The 23,687-nt window shown below is 25.4% G+C and overlaps 1 protein-coding gene across 1 annotated transcript; it reads right to left on the reverse strand.

Annotated features, from left to right (window-relative positions):
* Positions 1-59: 59 nt before the first annotated feature.
* On the reverse strand, positions 60-23,213 carry LOC135927887 (something about silencing protein 10-like). Its single transcript, XM_065464131.1, has 5 exons — positions 23,092-23,213; positions 22,930-23,047; positions 1,511-1,713; positions 1,337-1,429; positions 60-1,293 (listed from the first exon to the last, which is right to left on the reverse strand). The coding sequence occupies exons 1-5, from the start codon at positions 23,200-23,202 to the stop codon at positions 133-135; spliced, it is 1,686 nt and encodes a 561-aa protein (XP_065320203.1). The 5' UTR covers positions 23,203-23,213; the 3' UTR covers positions 60-132.
* Positions 23,214-23,687: the final 474 nt, after the last annotated feature.

The following is a 23,687-nucleotide window of genomic DNA, read 5'->3' on the forward strand; positions in this document are numbered from 1 at the left end:
TAATTTTTATGTTTATCATATTGGACTAATTTATGAGTTAAATAATGTAATAACACATGTTTAAATAAACTTTTATTTATTTACATATTTTATCTCCTTCATTCACAAATTATTTAGACAAAAAAAAATTTCTTAACGAATCTTTATGCTCCGCTTCAAGCCGATCTTGATGCCAGTTAATTCCCCAGCGTATTTATTTATCTCTCTCTTGGGTATTCTAACTTGACTCTTCCGCTTTATCAATGCTTTCCTATATCGAATCTTATGTTTAACTCGAGGATTCTTATACTCTTTTTTGCGTTTAGGAGTGAGCCCCTTGTTTTTAGCCATTTCATAATTGATAGGGCGTTTACCGTCCATATCGACTTCCGCCGGAAAAGAGTTGTAAATATCAGTCGTACGATTTTCCTCCTTGAATTTGACAGATTTCGCTTGCTTACGTTGATTTTTCGTGTTAAAGTAAGAGTCCTTACCTTTGTTTAATTTAAATGGTTCCCGGTTCTGGATGGAAGTGGGTCCAGGAGAACTAATAGTTTTGAGTGAAGTAGGCCTTAGGGACTCTGACAAATCGAGAACTTTGTGATATTGACTAGGATGGTAACCAAGAATGTTCGCTGATACATCATCAATCGTAACTTTGGCCGATTTGTCATGGACTTTGACATCGATCCTTGGATTTTTAGTAATGGATGATGGTAAAGAAGTTGCTAAATTTTGTATGTCATCTTGCAGGGTTGGATTGGAGGAATCAATTTTCTTATCCAATGTCTCTATGAGTTTTTTGTAAGACCTCAAACGAATCATTACGGGATGGGTGTAAACGTTTAGTTGTGGAGTGTCAGAAGCGGTCTTTGGGCTCAAAGATTTGTGGTATAGGTAGTAGGTAAAGTTAACAAGGTACAAAGAGACAAGATGTCGTTTGAGGGATAGATATTTAATTATTTGGGGGTTTATATTCGAAAATAATGATTCTAATGTGGCTATGTCTTGATCAGCCGCACTGGTTTTGCATACATTTCCGTAATCCGTTGACGCCTTGTATATGTAATAACAACGCAACACGGGATGAAGAACGGAAGACAATAGTTTGAAAAATTGCAAGGCCTCTTTAGTCCAGGGTAAAAATTCTGGCGATTCCTTCTTAAGTAACAAAATCTTTTCTTTGTTATTCATGTTGGACAAGTCTCTTGGTAAATAAGTTGTATTTTGGTTAGAAATATTGTCAGCAAAGTCTTTGCTAGACAAATCAGTATCCGCCGCAGAATTTGTGTCGTTAAATTTTTGGGCCATTTCCTGGAATATAATTTAATTTGAGATTTTTAAAAAAGTATTTTACGTTGATAAAATCCAAACCGAAATCTTCGTCCTTTAGCTCTTCCATCATTTGCTTTTGTAATATTAGTGCTTCTTCTTCCTCCATCCTCAATAGCTAATAATGTAAATAAAATATTAGAATTGCTATCCCGAAGCCCAACCCACCATTATTTTTAAAAAAATTTAAATTATGTACTTCTTTTTGTTCCAATTCTTTCTCGATTTTGGATAACTTTGGACCTTTTAGACCTCGTTTTTGGTCAGCTTTGAGAGAAGCGGAATCTGAATTATAATATATTGATTTGGATGTTCCCCAGTTATCTCTAGTAATTTCTTCGGATTCCGATTCTTCATCTTTATCACTGTCACCTTCTTCTAGAACTTTGTTAAAGTCTTTCCCTGGTTTACCATAATATAAAATATAAATTAATGGCTTGTAGTCTTAATACAAAAAATCATTAATGCTCAGTTACCAAATGTTAACAAGGGCATATTATCATATATAATTAAACAATCACGTTTACTCAAAATCTTAAAATAGGATTCAAAGAAACGAGAAGGTCCGAAAATAGATTTTCATAAGAAATATCCATTTTATAGATAGAAAGTTATAGAATTGGCTAATTTCAATTCCTTGATGTCCAGAATCTAATTAAAGTATACTCAAATTAAAATAATGTCAAAACTAAACAATTAAAATTAGCAGAGTTATTAAGTATCTGGATACTGTAAATAGATATAAAAATGTGGAATCTGTATCTAGATATTATTTTAGTGGTATCTGTATTGTTTTTAGATCCATCTAAAAAAGTATCTTTTAACACAACTTACCACATCAATCTTATTTTAATCACAATTCTTTTTATTTTTTTGATAACTCTAATATAAACATGAAAAATCACCTTGGGAATATTATGAAAGGTGAAAGGAAAGTGATACCGAGAATGTTCCCGAAAACAGTTGTGAAATGTCCCAAATAATAATTGAAGGTTTATTTTATACATAACTATATATAACTAGCTAGATATGCCGTCAAGAATGACGTCGCATCATAATTATCTCCTTTATTTTAATTAGCTTTTTATTCGGTAGCCATTATATGGAAATATGAGGTGATAATTAGAAATAAAAAGGACCATCGAAAAGGAACTTGAAAACGCATTCATTCATTATTATTTTTAGATGTAATTTGCATACATTTATTTTTTACTTATATTTTAACCCATATCAATATTTAGTGACGATAAAAATATTTCTGACCCCCCCCCCCCCCCTCTTAGACCCGCTTAATTAGAGTGATAATTATTATTACAATCAAAAAATATTTTTAATTTTGAATAATTTTAGCCCTACTACCAACTATCAAAATATTATATATATAAAAGTTATTTTTTAGATCATGAATTCAATTAAAAACCCCCACATTTACAATGAATGCATTATTATAGCATTATGAGCTTGCTGAGAATGTCTAAACCTTTTAAATTACATTTTAAAGGATAGCATAATGTTTTATTTTGGAAAATAATGTCTATGATTGTTTGCAATATACATAGATTTGGTCGATGATTAGAAATATCATTGTATTATAATAAGTTTATAATAAAAGTTTTAATTTTTACAGCAATATATTTTGTCCTTTTACATCTCAAAATTTAATAGATAACCCCCAAAAAAATTTATCCTACCCCCATCAAAGGCACCTAACCCCCTCAAAAAAATTTGGATGCAAACTGTTGCTAACCCCCCACCCCTCTAATGTAGACACTGGGAGAGGTTGATCTCCAGCTGGATAGATCTTTTGATTAGCTATCCCAAATTGGATATATCTAATCTTATAAAGGAAATAAAACACAACTAAGATAAGCAATATGATGGAGAAATCAATATAATGATTATCATTGGAATAATATTGGTATAAAGAATGCCATTGGGTGAATATTCCAATAAAGATAACTATTAGAATAATTTGATTGACATTTATTGAGGATCAATCGTTATTAAATTTATTAACCCCGGTTTGTCTCATGTAACAATATTATGACTATTTACCAGTAGAGTCACTAGCGAGGGACGTAGGGGCTCGGGCCTTTTAAAAAATTTGAGTCCCTGAAACAAAAAAAATTTTTTAATGGCTCCTTAATACCCCCCTAAGCGATTTCTTTTATATAATTAATATATATATTTAATTTTATTATTTAAAAATCAATAAGACTATCTAAATTTTTATTAAATGATTATTATTATAATTATTAGATTAGATTAATACATATAAATTATATTTTCACTATGTCACCTTACAATCAAATTCGATGTTAAAAATGGAATATCAATATCACTCATAATGTCTAATATCAATTTAGCAATTGAAGCTTAATTGATTTTTATTATTTAAATTATTTTATAAAATATCCTCCGAAGTATACCCTGAACATCGGCCCTTTCCTTATAATCTCTGGTCAATGATTAGCTTTGGATTTTCTTCCACAAAGATTGACCATAGTGGAAGAAGCACCCTGGAATAAATAAATATTATTAAATATATATTGTTTTAATTTACCTCGGATCACAGCAAAAGGAAAAACAACTAGAAGAGCTAGCTTCATGCTAATTTCAAAATCGATTTGAATCGATTCGGGCTCTAGCAGAAGTCCTCCATGTAGAGCGCACTTATCTTTAACCATTTCTAGGAATTTAATATAAGTTGATTTTCGCTTATCAGGTAATATAGCGAAAATCACACATATCATACTTTTCCCGATTAATACATGTATTGTATATAATTGGGTGAAATGAGTTGGAGCAGTAAAAAACGTGCCTCCCATGTATAAATTTTTGGATGAGCACATATAAGTTTTAAAAAATCAAGTGTCCCATATATTATGATATCTTTATTTGGTGTATGTGCCAACAAAAATGGTGAGCCCTGAAGAGTATTATTGTAATTTGTTAAATTGATTGAATATGTGTCCTGAGGGAGGAAAGGCACATAACCAGGTACCACTCTTTTCATCATTTTTATAACAGAATGCAAGGGTGGGATCGCCTCTGGATATTTATGTATATCTGGATTATACATAACTTTAACCATCACATTACTGTAGATGGTGGAAATATTTTAAAATGGATTTGCTATCATCGCATTTTTAAGAATATTACGGGTTTTTATACCATAATATTCAGATAAATCATCAATATGTGTATGTACATATTTTGATTTTACATGGAATTGATTATTTGTGAATATAGCGGGCGAGGGGCAGTTTAGTTGGCGGCATCTGTTTATAAAAAATTAAAATAAAATATAAATAAACACTCAAAATATAACTTCGTATAATATTTATTATTTATAAAAGTTTGTTTAATTACATATAATATTTGGTCTCTTTGTAAGTTCGATTGCAAACATATAGATACTTTTGATGAAATATCAATAAATTGAATCTTTTTGATTTAATATATTCAATATTATCTGCAAATATTTAATGTAAAAATTAATCATCATAATATTTTACTAGGATCTTGATGAATTAAATTTGATTCATCTATTTAAAATTTATTTATATAATTAATATTTATGTTTATAATATTTCAAATCTTTTACTATTTAAACATTTTAGATCAAACCTCTATTCGAAGCACGAGATTTGGTGGTGGAACTTCATCAAATTCTATTTCTAATCAAACTGATTTTGGTATTTATTTTTAAATTATTTTATTCTATTCTGTCAATAGTGAGAAGTTTAAATGATGGAATTCGATTAGCGATCGATGGTTTTGTTTCAAATCAAACTAATCTCAGTATTCGATAATACTTTAAATCAATTTCTAATTCTATATTATAGATCTCATTTCTGACATAGTAACAACTGATTCATTAGATAAATCAAATTTAATTCATCAAGATCCTAGTAAAATATTATGATGATTAATTTTTACATTAAATATTTGCAGATAATTTTGAATATATTAAATCAAAAAGATACAATTTATTGATATTTCATCAAAAGTATCTATAGACCAAATATTATATGTAATTAAACAAACTTTTATAAATAAATATTCTACGAAGTTATATTTTGAGTGTTTATTTATATTTTATTTTAATTTTTTATAAACAGATGCCGCCAACTAAACTGCCCCTCGCGCGCTATATTCACAAATAATCAATTCCATGTAAAATCAAAATATGCACATACACATATTGATGATTTATCTGAATATTATGGTATAAAAACCCGTAATAGTCTTAAAAATGCGATGATAGCAAATCCATTTTAAAATATTTCCACCATCTACAGTAATGTGATGGTTGAAGTTATGTCTAATCCAGATACATAAATATCCAGAGACGATCCCACCCTTGCATTCTGTTATAAAAATGATGAAAAGAGTGGTACCTGGTTATGTGCCTTTCCTCCCTCAGGACACATATTCAATCAATTTAACAAATTACAATAATACTCTTCAGGGCTCACCATTTTTATTGGCACATACACCAAATAAAGATATCATAATATATGGGACACTTGATTTTTTTAAACTTATGTGCTCATCCAAAAATTTATACATGGATGGCACGTTTTTTACTACTCCAACTCATTTCACCCAATTATATACAATACATGTATTAATCGGGAAAAGTATGATATGTGTGATTTTCGCTATATTACCTGATAAGCGAAAATCAACTTATATTAAATTCCTAGAAATGGTTAAAGATAAGTGCGCTCTACATGGATGACTTCTACTAGAGCCCGAATCGATTCAAATCGATTTTGAAATTAGCATGAAGCTAGCTCTTCTAATTGTTTTTCTTTATGCTCTGATCCGAGGTAAATTAAAACAATATATATTTAATAATATTTATTTATTCCAGGGTGCTTCTTCCACTATGGTCAATCTTTGTGGAGGAAAATCCAAAGCTTATCATTGACCAGAGATTATAAGGAAAGGGCCGATGTTCAGGGTATACTTCGGAGGATATTTGCACTACCATTTTGCAATCCTTCGCAGTTATCCACTGTGTATACCCAGACATTTATTGAGTCAGAGGCTTTAAATATCGAAGCTCTGAGGCAATTTATGTTATAATTTTCAAACACGTACATATGTACGAATAACTTTAACTCCACGTTTTGGAGTCGCTACAACGTAGAAGGCCCAAGAACTAATAATAACGTGGAGGGTTTTCATAATGAGCTGAAAAAATTAATTAAAACAGCCCACCCGGATATTTATACGTTTATTAGTAAATTGCAAATAATTCAAGCTAATGTGGAATTAAAACTCCAACAATATAGCCTTGGGTTAACGATATCCAAATCTAATACTAAATATGAGAGGCGAGAAAGGAGAATTAATTTAATTACATTACAATATAATAATAAACAAATAGATGTATATTTATATTTTAAAAAAATATCCGACAATATTAAACAATATGTACCTATTATAAATCCTTTATAAATATATTTATTATTATAACTTTGTTTTATTACAAAAAAAATGTTTTTTTTATGTTTTAACTTATATCGTTTAGAGGTGACTATTTTATTTTCCTCGAATCTCAATGAAAGCTTTTTTGCACCCCCCCCCCTTTTTTTTGTTATATATTTTCACACTTGTATTTTAAATTGTTTATATCAATATTGTTATTTCAGTCATAATTGTTATAAAAAATATTTATTTTTTTTGATCATTAATAATTTAATATTTATCAGCAAAATAAAAATTATATAAAAACCCTAAAAAAAGGAAATCAATCCAAAACCTTCTCCTGAATATTTTATCTTTTTTTTTAAATAATGTTTTTTATTCGATATATTATATTTAAATAAAGCTTATCCTTGTCGCATTGCAATAAATCATCTATATACATGTTATTTTTAAGAATAAATAAAGGATAAAAGAAAAAAGAATGGCGTTTATATGTTCTCTTTTTAAAATATTGAAAAAAAACATTACATAAAATAAAATATATTCGGATTGGTAGGCACAATATGAGGGACGGACGTATTTCAATATATACGGGGGGAGGTAGGGGGGTTACACTAGTCGCCTGAAAAATTTGAATAGCTCCCTGAAGAAAAAAAATGTTTTAATAGCTCCTTAATATTCCATTGAACTAAGATAAATTTTTTTATAGCCCCCTGAACAATTTCTTTTATAATTCTATTAAGTATTTTATATATATTTGTTATTTAAAAATTAATAAGACTATCTAAATTTTTATTAAATGAGTGCTAATTTAATTATTAGGTTAGATTAATACATATAAATTATATTTTCACTATGTCAGCTTGCAATAGAATTCTGTGTTAAAAATGGAATATCAATATCACCCATAATGTCTAAATATCAATTTAACATTAACAGTTGAAGCTTAATTGATTTTTATTACTTAAATATTTTATATATAACAATTATTCATTAATTGAATTATCCAATTTAATATTGCAATTAGCCGAGTTAAAAATCACTATTCAACTATGATATATTTCTGTAATTATTTTATTAAAGGATCCTGTGAAGTCATTTTGTGGTAAGATGATTGGCTCAAATAAAGGACCTTACTAGTGTAAGTTCCTTTAAAAATAACAATAATAAGATTACAATCAGAACAATTATGTTAATAATATTTTTATGGCATATGGATTAGATGTCGATTCCTTTTTCATTCGAAATAATAGAAAACATAAAAATTCGAGAACAACAATATTTGCAAAATAGTGTTGTATACGCATTGAGTATTGAGCAAAAACAAATGGCTAAAGACCATCTTTAAGATTTATGTCATACGCAAAACTAAATTGGAGGCTACGACAATACCTACTGGTTGTAGTAATAATAATAATGATAGCAACATTGATGATCTTGAAATTTTACTTTTAGATAGAGAAAAAAAATCAAATTATCATCAGACAGATAGGAGGATTATAAAATTCATATTGCATCTTTAATAGAAAAGTTCTCAGAAGTTTAGAGAATAAATAAGGATATAAATATTTTAAAATTCTGGGAAGAAAATTCTTCTGTATATCCAGAATTATATATATCTTATCTAAAATCGTCATGAATGTACCTGCGACACAAGCACAATAATTTATGTATTATATAAATATCTATCTATTTTAGGTAAGAGTAGAACGTGGTTTTTATCTTTGAAATATATATTGTCTAATTTACGTGGAAATCTCAAGGATGATATTTTAGAAGATATTATGATTGTGCGATTGAATAAAATATTTAAAATATAAATTATTTCATTTAAAAACTTTTTAATTGTAAATTATGAATGTGTATATATTTAAGTATAATAATAAATAAAAAAAAAAGATATCTTATTTTGAGTCACTTTTTTATGTTCCCTGAACCCGGACCCTTTAAATTTTATTCGTACCCGGACATGGACCGTTTTTTTTGTCGAAGCACATCCGTTAAAAATAATAATAAATGTTTTAACGTAATAAAAATAACATTATTTTTTTAAAGTAATAATGTGCTAAAAATAATAGGAATTTTTTCAACGTAATGATAAAAGAAAATTTTTAATGGAGGCTTCGTCACTGGTGATAATTCATATTTTTCAGCATAGTCTTACGAAAATATTTTATTTTCTGATTGGCCACTAGCCTTATTACTATTAATTCCACCAGTTATTTACCACTTATTCACAACTATTTCCGAATCCCGTTATTAGTAACTGGTTAGCCCGTTAGTCTTTTTATATTATCCATGAATATATTATAAAGGAATAAAATCAAAATTATAATGAAGTAAATATTTGAATTTTTTTTAACCGTGTTTACAAAATTATTCCTTAAATAGTGAAAGTAGTTAAATAAATTTATAATTCGAAAAAAATTATTTTGTAATCTCTAAAATATTCTAATAGATGTTGAAATAATATTTCCAGATTGATTATATTATTTGATATTAATTTTAATAATTAATAAAAAAATATTTAAATAAAATATAATATTTATAAAAATAAAATCTAATCGATAGTTATAATTTTACTTAATCAATTTTTATTTATATTCAAAAAATCTTATTTTATTTTTATATGGGTACGTATTTTTCCAATATAATATAGAAAATATTTGATATAATAAAAATAGAAATGAAGTATTATCAAATATCATGTTTTATACCAAATGAATGGAATACATAATTAAAATAGCATTATATCTATCGGCCACTTTAGGAATCAATAATCCCTTAACTAGGTTTAGATATTGTATGCCAAACTACTATATGCAATTTAAGGGAAAATTTTTTTTGGACTATATATATTTTTATTGTAGAGATCAGAAACGCCCTTTACTAATTATATAAAAGAAAACTAAAACTAAAATACTAACTAAAAAAAAGAATAAGTGAGACTACCTCTTCATCTTTACCAAAATAAATATTGACATCAGACTACGATTCCCCAATTCCAAATCTCAAAGGTATGGAATATTTGCAAAAATACGTATTAAAAAAATATAAATATATCCGAATATTTTGTTACTATTCGAATATTCGAGGATATTAAATAAATATTATTTGAGTATAGCCATGAATTGTGGCGTATTTAGTAATTTATCTGAGAAATCTATATAATAGCTTAAATTAAAGAGTTATTTATAAAAAATATAGATATATCTAATTAGAGTTGTTAAACGGCGCTATTCGATTTGGCTTTAAGATGGCACAAATACGGATTTACTTAAAATATATTATATAAGTCTCGAGATTTAGAAAATAAAGGGCCAAACTTTTTTCCACAATCTTCGGGCTTTCATAATATTTTTTTGACTAAAACCTTAATCGGGCCTTTAAAATCGACACATATTTAGCCGTTTAATGACAGTATACCTCATATACAACTAGCCAATATAGAAGTTATGTAAAATGCCTTTTAGATGTAGTATTTTATATTCAACTATAAATTTAAAAAGATATTGAAATAGTATTAAAATTTACAATTCCAACATATCTAAATAATTGTAAGATAAAATATTAGCAATTTATAAAATAAATATATGGTCTATAGATTTCTAAAATTATCGTTAACATCAAAATTCCATATATTATATTTTAACTATATTTCTTAATTATTTAACCAATTTACTTTAATATTTAAAATTGTATATTATTATTAATTAATTTATATCAAATATATTTTGTTATTAAGCATAATCATTTAATTATATCAAATATTGAAATTTTATCATATAACAAAATGTGGTTGATTAGTATAAAGTCGCTATTATTTTTTATATGTAAAGTTTTTATATGAATGTTATACCAACCGTAATTACTGGTAAGAATAAAAATTTTGACTTTTTAGACCAAAGAAGAGGATTCAATAATAAAGTTGGTGGTGAACAAAGCATATTTAAAATACAGTTTTTCAAACTATGCTTTAGAAATTGAAAGACGATTAATTGTAGTTCTAAGAGATATATATATTAAAAACAAAAAAAGTTAAAAGAAAGAAAATAGGTAAATTAATTTGTATATAAAATATTTTATTTTTAAAATAATAGAACCTATACCTGTGTCTCAATCTGAAGATATATGTGAGATCCAGTTCATAGATATCTCAGAATGTATTAATTTTCTAAATATAAATATAAAATTTGATATAGGCATGGAATCTGACAAGGATGCTACAACAAGCCAGATTGTTAGTAGCAATAATATTGGATAGAAATGAAATACATTTCCAAATTAATCGTATTTGAATAATGGAGAAGTAGGCTCATTGTGAATGAGAAGATTGTAAATAATGTAGGGACAGAAGGAAAGAAAATAGGCAAATTAATTTATATTTAAGATATTTTATTTATAAAATAATAGAAGCTATATGTGTGGCTCAATCTAATAATGACAATTACACAAGTATTTTTTAAAATATAATCAAAAATTGGATAACTTGAATTTGATCTGCATCTATATTAACATTTTATTTATTTATTTTAACAATATTTTTCTTAAAATATATAATATTTATCATTATTTTCAGAAACGCAATAACAATATTTTAATTCATATATTAATATTTGTAACTTTTTTCAGAAAAGCTTGATCTGTACAAAAACAACTAGACCTATGCAACCTATATTAGGTACATATCCATATAATGGGTTGGGGAAAAATAGAAGATGCTTTCAATCTCGGTGGTGTATATCCTATCTTTGGATTGAATATAGCATTACCAGAAACTCTATTTTTTGTTTTCCTTACGAAGACACTAATAACAACATTAAACAACAATTTCATAAATGCCCTGTGTTGCTCAAGCATATGATTATGCAAGCGTTATGAAAGGGCATCTTTCAGGAGTCCAGGAAAGATATAGCAATAATCACAAAATGGCTATATATGTTCACTACTATGCGCATAAATTCATCACTTGTATTGATCCCTGTCTATAAATCAATAGGTCCTAGGAAGTTTTATAATGTATTAGAAGGTATTCATGCTTTTTATTTCAATATCTGTTGTCCATCATAATAAATTTCTTGATTTGCAATTAAAAATGAAAGATGACCTTTCATAACATTTGCACCAAATTGTATTTATGAAATTGTTGTTCAATGTTGTTATTATTGTCTTCATTAATGACTCTGCAGAATTTTTAGAAAAGATATAGATTCCTTTGGTGCTTTTGTTTATTAACATATCTAACACATATAATAAATTGCTCATATGAACTAAGATTCACGCGTTAGCCATTGTGAAGCTATATACTTTACTGCAGATAGCATATGTTTGTGATTGAGGTGAGCAATAATTAGCAATGCCTTGTTGTTTATATGCCATTAAAAATGGATCATACTCTTCCAAATAGCTTAATATTTCACAATAATTTCCTTAATTATTGCTTGTCTCACTTTCATCATGCTCTCTAAAGTGAAATTCTAACTTAAACAAATATTCTCTTCTTTCGATTTTTAGAGCTATAAATTTTTCTTTAATGGTCCCTCCTATCAAAGATTGTTTGAAATGGTTCCAAAGAATTATATTCTTTGTATGACCATTTATTGCTGTGTGAGTCGCTAATTCTTTTACTTTACGAAATTTTTGATAATCTTTATCAAAAAGGTATACTTTGTGAGGCTGTGCAGGAAAATTATGACAAGGAAAACAAAAAATAGAGTTTGTGAATGCTATATTCAATCCAAGGAAAGGAATATACCACTGATATTGAAAGTATCTTCTATTTTTCTCCAACCCAGTATATGGATATGCACCTAATACTAGTTGTTTTTGTACCCAATTGAAGCTTTTCTGAAAAAAGTGACAAATAAAAAATATATGAATAAAATATTGTTATTGCATTTCTGAAAGTGATGATAAATATTGCATAGTTGAAGAAAAATAGATAAATAAAGTGTTAATATAAATGCAAATCAAATTTATATCATCTATTTTAAATATATTTTAAAAAACTCTTGTATTATCATTTTTAGATTGAACCACACATATAGCTTCTATTATATAAATAAAATATCTTTAATATAAATTAATTAGCTATTTTCTTTCCTTCTGTCCCTACATTATTTACAATCCTCTCATTCACAATTATCCTTCTTTCTTCATTATCCAAAAAAAATCTAAATAAGATTAAATTTTAAAATGTATTTCATCAAATGTTATTTGTTTTAATACAACTTCTTTATCCAATATACCTTTATATGGATTATTGCTACCAACAATTGGGCTTGTTGACGCATCCTTATCAGATTCCATGCCTATATCAAATTTTATATTTATATTTACAAAATTAATACATTCTGAGATATCTATGGGCTGGATCTCACATATATTTTCAGATTGAGACACAAGTATAGGTTCTATTATTTTATAAATAAAATATTTTATAATAATTTACCTATTTTCTCTCTTTTAACTTTTTGGTTTTCAATATTTATATCTCTTAGAACTACAATTAATCGTTTTTCAATATCTTAAGTAGTGTTGCGTAATCGGCTAATTTTAGCCGACTAAAAACGGCTTAGCCGAGATTTTAGGTGGAAAAATCGGCTAAGCCTAATTAGGTATAGCCTAAAAATCGGCTAAGCCTAATTAGGCTAAGCCTAAAAATCGGCTAAACCTAATTAGGCTAAGCCTAAAAATCGGCTAAGCCTAAAAATTGGCTAAGCCTAAAAATCGGCTAAGCCTAAAAATTGGCTAAGCCTAAAAATGGGCTAAGCCTAAAAATTGGCTAAAATAAATTATTCAAAATTCTGCATCGATGCTTAGCATTAATTATTATTTATTTATTTTAGTAAAATAATTTATTTTATTTATATTTAATGTAAATATTTTATTATTATCAACAAAACAAATAAACATGATAGGATTTAATATTTTTTATTTATATTATTATATTTTGAAATGAAAATAAATTTATTTATTTGATGTTTTTTTAATAAAAAAAATAATATGCTGCTATATTGTAAAAATGTAATATTCTTTAAATATAATTTATTAGTGATTTTCACAATCTTCTTTGTAAATACATCTTTTATTGAGGAATTATATTGTAAATTTTATTAGATAAATACACAATCTTTTAGGTGAAATCTTTTATCATTTTTTTAAAATTATCTATTTATTATTAAATGAGGTGGATTTTATGAAACTTTTTTGATGTTATTTTATATGATCTTTTTAAGGATAATATTTTAATGTGACAATTGTCATAATCGTTCTTTTATAAGTTTTTTGAATTTTTTTGAAGAAAGTATGTTAAAATAAGTATTAATAACATGTGTAAATACAAATTTAGTGAAGATGTACCAATGAAAAGTGACAATTGTCATAATGGTTAATTTTAAAGTTTTTTGAATTTTTTTGACGAAAATTTGTTAAAATAATTATTATAATAACATGTGTAAATATAAATTTAGTGAAGATGTACCATAGAAAAGTGACAATTGTCATAATCGTTATTTTTAAAGTTTTTCGAATTTTTTGACGAAAATAAATAAGAATTAATAACATGTGTAAATATAAATTTAGTGAAGATGTACTAATGAAAAGTGACAATTGTCATAATAGTTAATTTTAAAGTTTTTTGAATTTTTTTGACGAAAATTTGTTAAAATAAGTATTAATAACATGTGTAAATATAAATTTAGTGAAGATGTACCATAGAAAAGTGACAATTGTCATAATCGTTATTTTTAAAGTTTTTCGAATTTTTTTGACGAAAATATGTTAAAATAAGAATTAATAACATGTGTAAATATAAATTTAGTGAAGATGTACCAATGAAAAGTGACAATTGTCATAATCGTTATTTTATACGTTTTTTGAATTTTTTTGACGAAAATTTGTTAAAATAAGTATTAATAACATGTGTAAATATAAATTTAGTGAAGATGTACCATAGAAAAGTGACAATTGTCATAATCGTTCTATTTTTAAAGTTTTTCGAATTTTTTTGACGAAAATATGTTAAAATAAGAATTAATAACATGTGTAAATATAAATTTAGTGAAGATGTACCAATGAAAAGTGACAATTGTCATAATGGTTAATTTTAAAGTTTTTTGAATTTTTTTGACGAAAATTTGTTAAAATAAGTATTAAAAACATGTGTAAATATAAATTTAGTGAAGATGTACCAATGAAAAGTGACAATTGTCATAATGGTTAATTTTAAAGTTTTTTGAATTTTTTTGACGAAAATTTGTTAAAATAAGTATTAAAAACATGTGTAAATATAAATTTAGTGAAGATGTACCAATGAAAAGTGACAATTGTCATAATGGTTAATTTTAAAGTTTTTTGAATTTTTTTGACGAAAATTTGTTAAAATAAGTATTAATAACATGTGTAAATATAAATTTAGTGAAGATGTACCATAGAAAAGTGACAATTGTCATAATCGTTATTTTTAAAGTTTTTCGAATTTTTTTGACGAAAATATGTTAAAATAAGAATTTAACATAAACATGTGTAAATATAAATTTAGTGAAGATGTACCAATGAAAAGTGACAATTGTCATAATGGTTAATTTTAAAGTTTTTTGAATTTTTTTGACGAAAATTTGTTAAAATAAGTATTAAAAACATGTGTAAATATAAATTTAGTGAAGATGTACCATAGAAAAGTGACAATTGTCATAATCGTTATTTTTAAAGTTTTTCGAATTTTTTTGACGAAAATATGTTAAAATAAGAATTAATAACATGTGTAAATATAAATTTAGTGAAGATGTACCAATGAAAAGTGACAATTGTCATAATGGTTAATTTTAAAGTTTTTTGAATTTTTTTGACGAAAATATGTTAAAATAAGAATTAATAACATGTGTAAATATAAATTTAGTGAAGATGTACCAATGAAAAGTGACAATTGTCATAATGGTTAATTTTAAAGTTTTTTGAATTTTTTTGACGAAAATTTGTTAAAATAAGTATTAATAACATGTGTAAATATAAATTTAGTGAAGATGTACCATAGAAAAGTGATCATAGTTGTTAATTTTTGTATCGTTATTTAGTTTTTGAATTTTTTTGACGAAAATATGTTAAAATAAGTATTAATATTATGTCTAAATATAAATTTAGTGAAGATGTACCATAGAAAAGTGACAATTGTCATAATCGTTATTTTTAAAGTTTTTTGAATTTTTTTGACGAAAATATGTTAAAATAAGTATTAATTACATGTGTAAATATAAATTTAGTGAAGATGTACCATAGAAAAGTGACAATTGTCATAATGGTTAATTTTAAAGTTTTTTGACGAAAATTTGTTAAAATAAGTATTAATAACATGTGTAAATATAAATTTAGTGAAGATGTACCATAGAAAAGTGACAATTGTCATAATCGTTATTTTAAAATTTTTTTGAATTTTTTTGACGAAAATATGTTAAAATAAGTATTAATAACATGTGTAAATATAAATTTAGTGAAGATGTACCAATGAAAAGTGACAATTGTCATAATCGCTATTTTTAAAGTTTTTTGAATTTTTTTGACGAAAATATGTTAAAATAAGTATTAATAACATGTAAATATAAATTTAGTGAAGATGTACATTATGATTCATAGAAAAGTGACAATTATTTTAACATATTTTCGTCAAAAAAATTCAAAAACTTTAAAAATAACGATTATGACAATTGTCACTTTTCATTGTCTTCACTAAATTTATATTTACACATGTTATTAATACTTATTTTAACATATTTTCGTCAAAAAACTTTAAAAATAACCATTATGACAATGTCAATTTTCTATGGTACATCTTCACTAAATTTTATTTAAACATGTTATCAATACTTATTTTAACATATTTTCTTCAAAAAAATTCAAAAAACTTATAAAATAACGATTATGACAATTGTCACTTTTCTATGGTACATCTTCACTAAATTTATATTTACACATGTTATTAATACTTATTTAACCTATTTTCTTCAAAAAAATTCAAAAAACGTATAAAATAACGATTATGACAATTGTCACTTTTCTATGGTACATCTTCACTAAATTTTTATTTAAACATGTTTTTAATACTTATTTTAACATATTTTCTTCAAAAAAATTCAAAAAACGTATAAAATAACGATTATGACAATTGTCATGTCACTTTTCTATGGTACATCTTCACTAAATTTATATTTACACATGTTATTAATACTTATTTTAACAAATTTTCTTCAAAAAAATTCCAAAATCTTATAAAATAACGATTATGATAATTGTCACTTTTCTATGGTACATCTTCACTAAATTTTTATTTAAACATGTTTTTACTACTTATTTTAACCTATTTTCTTCAAAAAAATTCAAAAAACGTATAAAATAACGATTATGACAATTGTCACTTTTCTATGGTACATCTTCACTAAATTTTTATTTAAACATGTTTTTAATACTTATTTTAACATATTTTCTTCAAAAAAATTCAAAAAACGTATAAAATAACGATTATGACAATTGTCACTTTTCTTTGGTACATCTTCACTAAATTTATATTTACACATGTTATTAATACTTTTTTTAACCTATTTTCTTCAAAAAAATTCAAAAAACTTATAAAATAACGATTATGACAATTGTCACATTAAAATATTATCCTTAAAAAGATCATATAAAATCATCAAAAAAGTTTCATAAAATCCACCTATAAAATCCATCATTTAATAAAAAACAGATAATTTTAAATGATAAAAAAATTATAAAAGATTTCACCTAAAAAATTGTTTATTTATCTAATAAAATTTACAATATAATTCCTCAATAAAAGATGTATTTATAAAGAAGATTGTAAAAATCACTAATAAATTATATTAAAAAGAATATTACAATTTTACAATATAGCAGCATATTATTTTTTTTATTAAAATAACATCAAATAAATAAATTTATTTTCATTTCAAAATATAATAATATAAATAAAAAATATTAAATCATATCATGTTTATTTGTTGATAATAATAAAATATTTACATTAAATATAAATAAAATAAATTATTTTACTAAAATAAATAAATAATAATTAATACTAAGCATCGATGCAGAATTTTGACTAATTTAATTTTAGCAGATATATATAGGCTTAGCCAATTTTTAGGCTTAACCTAATTAGGCTTAGCCGATTTTTAGTTTTAGCCGATTTTTAGGCTTACTTAATTAGGCTTAGCCGATTATTAGGCTTAGCCTAATAGGGCTTAGCCGATTTTTAGGCTTAGCCTAATTAGGCTTAGCCGATTTTTAGGCTTAGCCTAATTAGGCTTAGCCGATTTTTAAGCTTAGCCTAATTAGGCTTAGCCGATTTTTAGGCTTAGCCTAATTAGGCTTAGCCGATTTTTAGGCTTAGCCTTATTAGGCTTAGGCGTAGTTTTTAGCCGATTACGCAACACTAATCTTAAGCATAGTTTGAAATTGAAAACCTGTATTTTAAATATACTTTGTTCACCACCAACTTTATTAATGAATCCTCTTTTTTAGTCTAAAATATCAAAATTGTTATTGTATTCAGTAATTACAGCATTTATCTCAAAATAATTACTACTTTTTTCTTCATTCTTTCTTTTTAAAAAGAAATTTCTTATGGAAGGATTTTTAAGAAGAGGCATGGTAATTAAATATAAAAAGGAATAATATATATTAATGATTTTGAATTTGGCTAATTACAATATTAAATTTGTTGATTTTCAATTAATAAATGATTATATTTATTTAATTAGGATTATAAATAATTTAAATAATGAAAATCAATTAAGCTTCAACTGTTAATGCTAAATTGATATTCAGACATTGCTTTATACTGATATTCCATTTTTAACATAGATTGCAAGCTGACATAGTGAAAATATAATTTAAAAGTATTAATTTAATCTAATAATTAAAATAGCATTCATTTAATATAAATTTAAATAGTCTTATTAATTTTTTAATAATAAAATTAAATCTATATATATATTACTTAATAGAATTATAAAAGAAATCGTTCATCAAAAAAAAATTATTTTTAATTCATGGGGATAGTGTTTGCAACGGTCCGGTCAGGTCCGGTCTTATCAGACTTTTCGGTCTTATGGAACGGTCCCGTCCAACAACACGGTCCCACAGTCCGGTCCGACCGAAGACCGATTAAAGAATATAAGTTTACTATAAATTGCTTTATAGTTAATATGTATGTACATGAACATATAAATAACTAAAAAACGCAATAGAATGAATCCAAAGATGGTTCAATCTATGATGGCACTTGAATCATGGATAAAAAATGGAATCATTTTTGATTTTTTAGAAGATAATTTAATTATTTATATACAATTTATTTTATAACCAAATATATATATCAAAAAAATTAATTAAATATGTAAATCATATTCTTATTGATATAATTTATATTAAATAAATTTGTATTTTAATATTCTTTTGATTAGGCATTTGTGTATAATATAATAAAAATGAATTGATGATATAATTGAAATATTAATAGGGTAGTTTAACTATTCATTTTTAATAAATTTAAATGCAGAATAAAACTTTTGTAGCTTTATAAAAAAAAGTAGGTGGGACCGGACCGCCTGGACCGGACCAACGGTCCCACGGTTCGGTCTCATTTGACTTAACGGTCCATCGGTCCGGTCCCATTTTAGAAAAAAAAGATCGGACCGGACCGTTGCAAACACTACATGGGGATATTAAAGAGCTATTGAAAAAAAATTTGCTTCAAGGGGCCATTCAAAATTTCAGGGGGCCCGATCTGCGCACTGTGATGCTACTGAATATATTAATAGCTATAGTGCTTTACATCCCTTCTCCCCATTTTTTTAAACAATGATATCATTAAACCATTTATCTTACATTATAATCTACCTGATACAATGGAAGAATGCAGAATATTAAAGGTTTATATTTTAACCTATAATAAAAAATACTAACCAATGTATAAATCAATAATAGATTTGATAAAAATGATACCCATCGATATATTCCCTCGTATATATAATTGCCTTAAAATGTGCTAACTACTTTTAATTCCTGCCCAGGTGAAAGATCGTTTTCAGCATTAAAAAAGGGTGAAAACATATTCGATCGACAATGGGTCAGGAAAGTAAAAAAAAATATTATCAATAACATTCCTATGGATCACATTATAAATGAATATGCAACAATGATTAACCAGTGAGGAGAACTAATTTTATCAAATAATTTAACCTTATAATTTAAGTATATTTTGAAATGCAATTTTAGGCATTAGTATCTGCGAGTGAACATATCGTTTGATATTTATTTTGTAAAATTTTTTTATCATTATTCAAAATTAGCTAAATGACATGGTACTTATAAAAATTTTCTCTTTTGAGATTGGAAAAAATCAGAAACCAACAGTAAATGCTTTCTTATGATATGACCGAATCTGTTTCTGCAAAAAATTGGTTAGAAATATTTAAATACATTGACAATAATATATAAAATCTTAATTGCTTTCATCATATCACTCTGGTCCTTATTTTCTAGTTACTAAATGATTTATTTCTAATTTAAAGATTATTAATCCTGTTACTGAGAGCATTAGATTGCATAATTTAGATAAGCAATAATGGTCAACTGTCAAGTCGTTTATATACCATTAAAAATGGAAGATAATCTTTAGAAATTTAATATCTCACAATAATTTTCTCGATTACTTATCCAGCTTCCATAAAGTCATCTAAGAAGAGTTCTGACCACCATATAGTTTTATGATTTAGATTAGTCGTTTATATTCTATTCTTTAAGAAGATTTGGTTAGGCCTACAAATATTTTATTATTACTCCATTCTATAAAACATTGTCTAAAATGGTAACACAACGTTATATTAGTTTTGTGACCAAGCAATGATTGCTAAGAATTATATTGCTTTGAGTGGTTTTTAAAAACCATTATCAATTGAGGCATATGTATGAATTAATTAACTTTTTTATCACTTGTATTTCTTTAGAAGTAAAATTTTTTTTATATCGGCAATCGAAATATTTTATGCTGTAATAAGATTTTGTATTAAATATTATATTAGAAATGTCTTGTATTGTTTTAATTATTTATATGCTTATTATGCATGCATAATATAATAAATGACTAAAAATAATATTTAGATTAATGTTCAGAGTTAGCAAATTTCAATTAAAAAGGTATAATATCTAAACATAAAATGGCTGAAGGCTGGGAAAAAGTGGGCTGAGGGCCCACATATTATTGGGCAAGAAAGGTGAAGCTCCCATAAAAAATTTTCTTGTCGAGCCTCCTGAGATTATTTATAATAAATATTATATAAAAGGTTAGTTAATAAATTGAATAATTTAAGAATATTATATATACATTGAGAATAAAAAGTTGCCATTGACCATATATTATGAGGTTTCTTCTAGTTATAAAATTGGCAAAGAGGATTCGATACAAACTCAGCTGGAAAACACAAGAATTGAGAATAAGTATAATTGAGCATATATTATGAGGTTTCTTCAAGTTATAAAAGTTATTATCAGAAAATCCTTGTAATTTGGATTTATCAAAAGATTTGTCAAATTTTTGGCCATTCTTCTTAAGAAAACTATATATATTTTACAAAGTTATAGAAAGTGTTTCATCTTGTTATAACTAATTTAATATCCCTTTTTCCTTAAAATGGGCTGAACAGTTTGGAGAATGCCCATGTTTAATACACAATTGAGATTAAGATCTTTGAGTAAGGACATAATTTACTGTAAACTTTGTACCCATAGTTTTCTTTATTGGTGTAAAAAATGTTTCATATTATAGCCAAGGCTGACTTTCAAACACATTATGGTTACCACTAGTAGAAGGTAACAAATGGTGTTCCTTTACTTAAAAAAAGGTAATAAATTACTTTTTATGTTACTTTACAGTATTACTATTTAGTATTATTATTATGTGATTTTAGGTATTGGTCAGAAAAAAAATTTGAATCATATTTAATATCATTTTAACTTTATTATAAAATTAATATTGTATAATAAAAGCTTTAAATTCCAATGAATAATATTACTACCATAGTTTTGAAAAGTGTTTTTCAAATTTTGTAAACATCACCACACATTAGTGTAAAATTTGATATGACATATAATAAAGTAGAAATCAAGTTAAGTATTTTTTTTATCAAAGCAGTCTGGAACATTCCAAAACAAAAAATATTTTTTGGCTGGATAGGAATGAATGAAAATATTTAATATTTTTGCTTATATAATAAATAAAAAGTTTCCCTTTTGGTACTTATAATGATATTTATCCTTTAGGAATATTTCTTCCTTTTGTCCTGATAATTGACAAGGATGCCATATGTTTCTTCCCTAGCTCAATTATTCATCTAACAGTAACATAAGGTATTTTGTTCTGTTATGGTTTGGACTGGTTACCAAGTCAAATCTGGTAATTAAAGTAAACTTTAAAATATCAATCATAAAATTTTTTATTATTTTGATTTTAAGCTTTATTTTTATGAGTTATTATTCCCAAACAAAAAATGATTCCCTTATGCCAGATCATACACCCACTTAATTATGAGCATTGATGTGCTTGATCTGATATGGAGGTATTTATTATGTCAATATAAAATACATTTTTTTCAAATCATATTTTATAAAACAAAATTTCCTTATTCTTTTCCATTTCTTTAAAAAATTTTAGTTTCACAGGAAATTTACATCTCTATAAGGTTAGAGAACTTTGATAGTATATTTTATTTTTTTAAACTTTTGTTATTACCAGAGGCATTGCTAGGTCAAAATTTTATGCACAGCCAGTATTTGAATTTTCCTATGTATTGGCTCAGATTTTTAGTTAAATGTGGCTCAGGTTTTTATATTATTAAACAGAGCCTTAATTTTTTAATTGTTTTTAAGCTTTAATTAAATTTAGTAAATTGCTAGGAAGTGGTTTAAAATATGATCAACTAGATAATTTTCCAACTTGTTTATTGGAATAATTCCAATTTATTTTAAAAGTGACCTCAGGTTAGGTTTTGCAAAAAAAAATTATTTCTATCCCAAGTTTGTTTTTTTTTTAATTTGGTATTGATTAGAATATAAAAGGCTCATATCTGTGCAGTGACAAATTAAATTAGAACATTCACTTACGTAACAACTCATTTTCGTCATCTTCATTCTCAGAGGATTCTATAGGGAATAGAGATTCATTTATTGTATCATTTTCTTCCTGACTTAGATCTTGGTCAATGTTTATATTTTTTTCATTCTAAATACCAAATTTTAACTTAATATTATAAATGTAAAAATTACGTTTATATGATATTTATCAATATCATCATAAATGTCTTCATTATCTGACAATTTCAGATCTTCTTTAACAACTTTCTTCTTTCGAGGTTTAGATATTTTAATCTTACCCATATCGAATAAAGAGTGCGATATATAGAATTTAACTCATATTTGATAAGTTCTAAACCCTGACAGGTGAAAATAGTTTATTAATTGTATTTTATACACTTTGTCTAATAGAGTTGTAATAAAATCCTATTTCGGATCGATTTTTAAAAACCGGATTAAGATTATAACCTAAATAATATTATGAAAAATGGCCAAAATACTTAGACATATATTTGCAAATCTCGAGATTTGCATAATATTATTTTGACTAGGACATTTACAAAAATATGGCTATCTAGCAATACTTTTAAACCCTAATTTTATCTAATAAAGGAGCGATTTTTTAAATATGCTTTATATTTTAAAGGTGCTATTAGCCCCCTATTAGGTAAAATACAAAAATGATATGATTGGAATCAGATTTGATATCTATTTGGGGTGTAACTCATTCATCAGTTAAAATCTGGAAAAATAATAGGTTCCCTGAATGGAAAAAAATGGTATACAAC

Source organism: Gordionus sp. m RMFG-2023, chromosome 4, assembly GCF_954871325.1.
Source record: "Gordionus sp. m RMFG-2023 chromosome 4, tfGorSpeb1-WG-v2, whole genome shotgun sequence".
In the NCBI taxonomy this organism is placed as follows: Eukaryota; Metazoa; Nematomorpha; class Gordioida; order Chordodea; family Parachordodidae; genus Gordionus; species Gordionus sp. m RMFG-2023.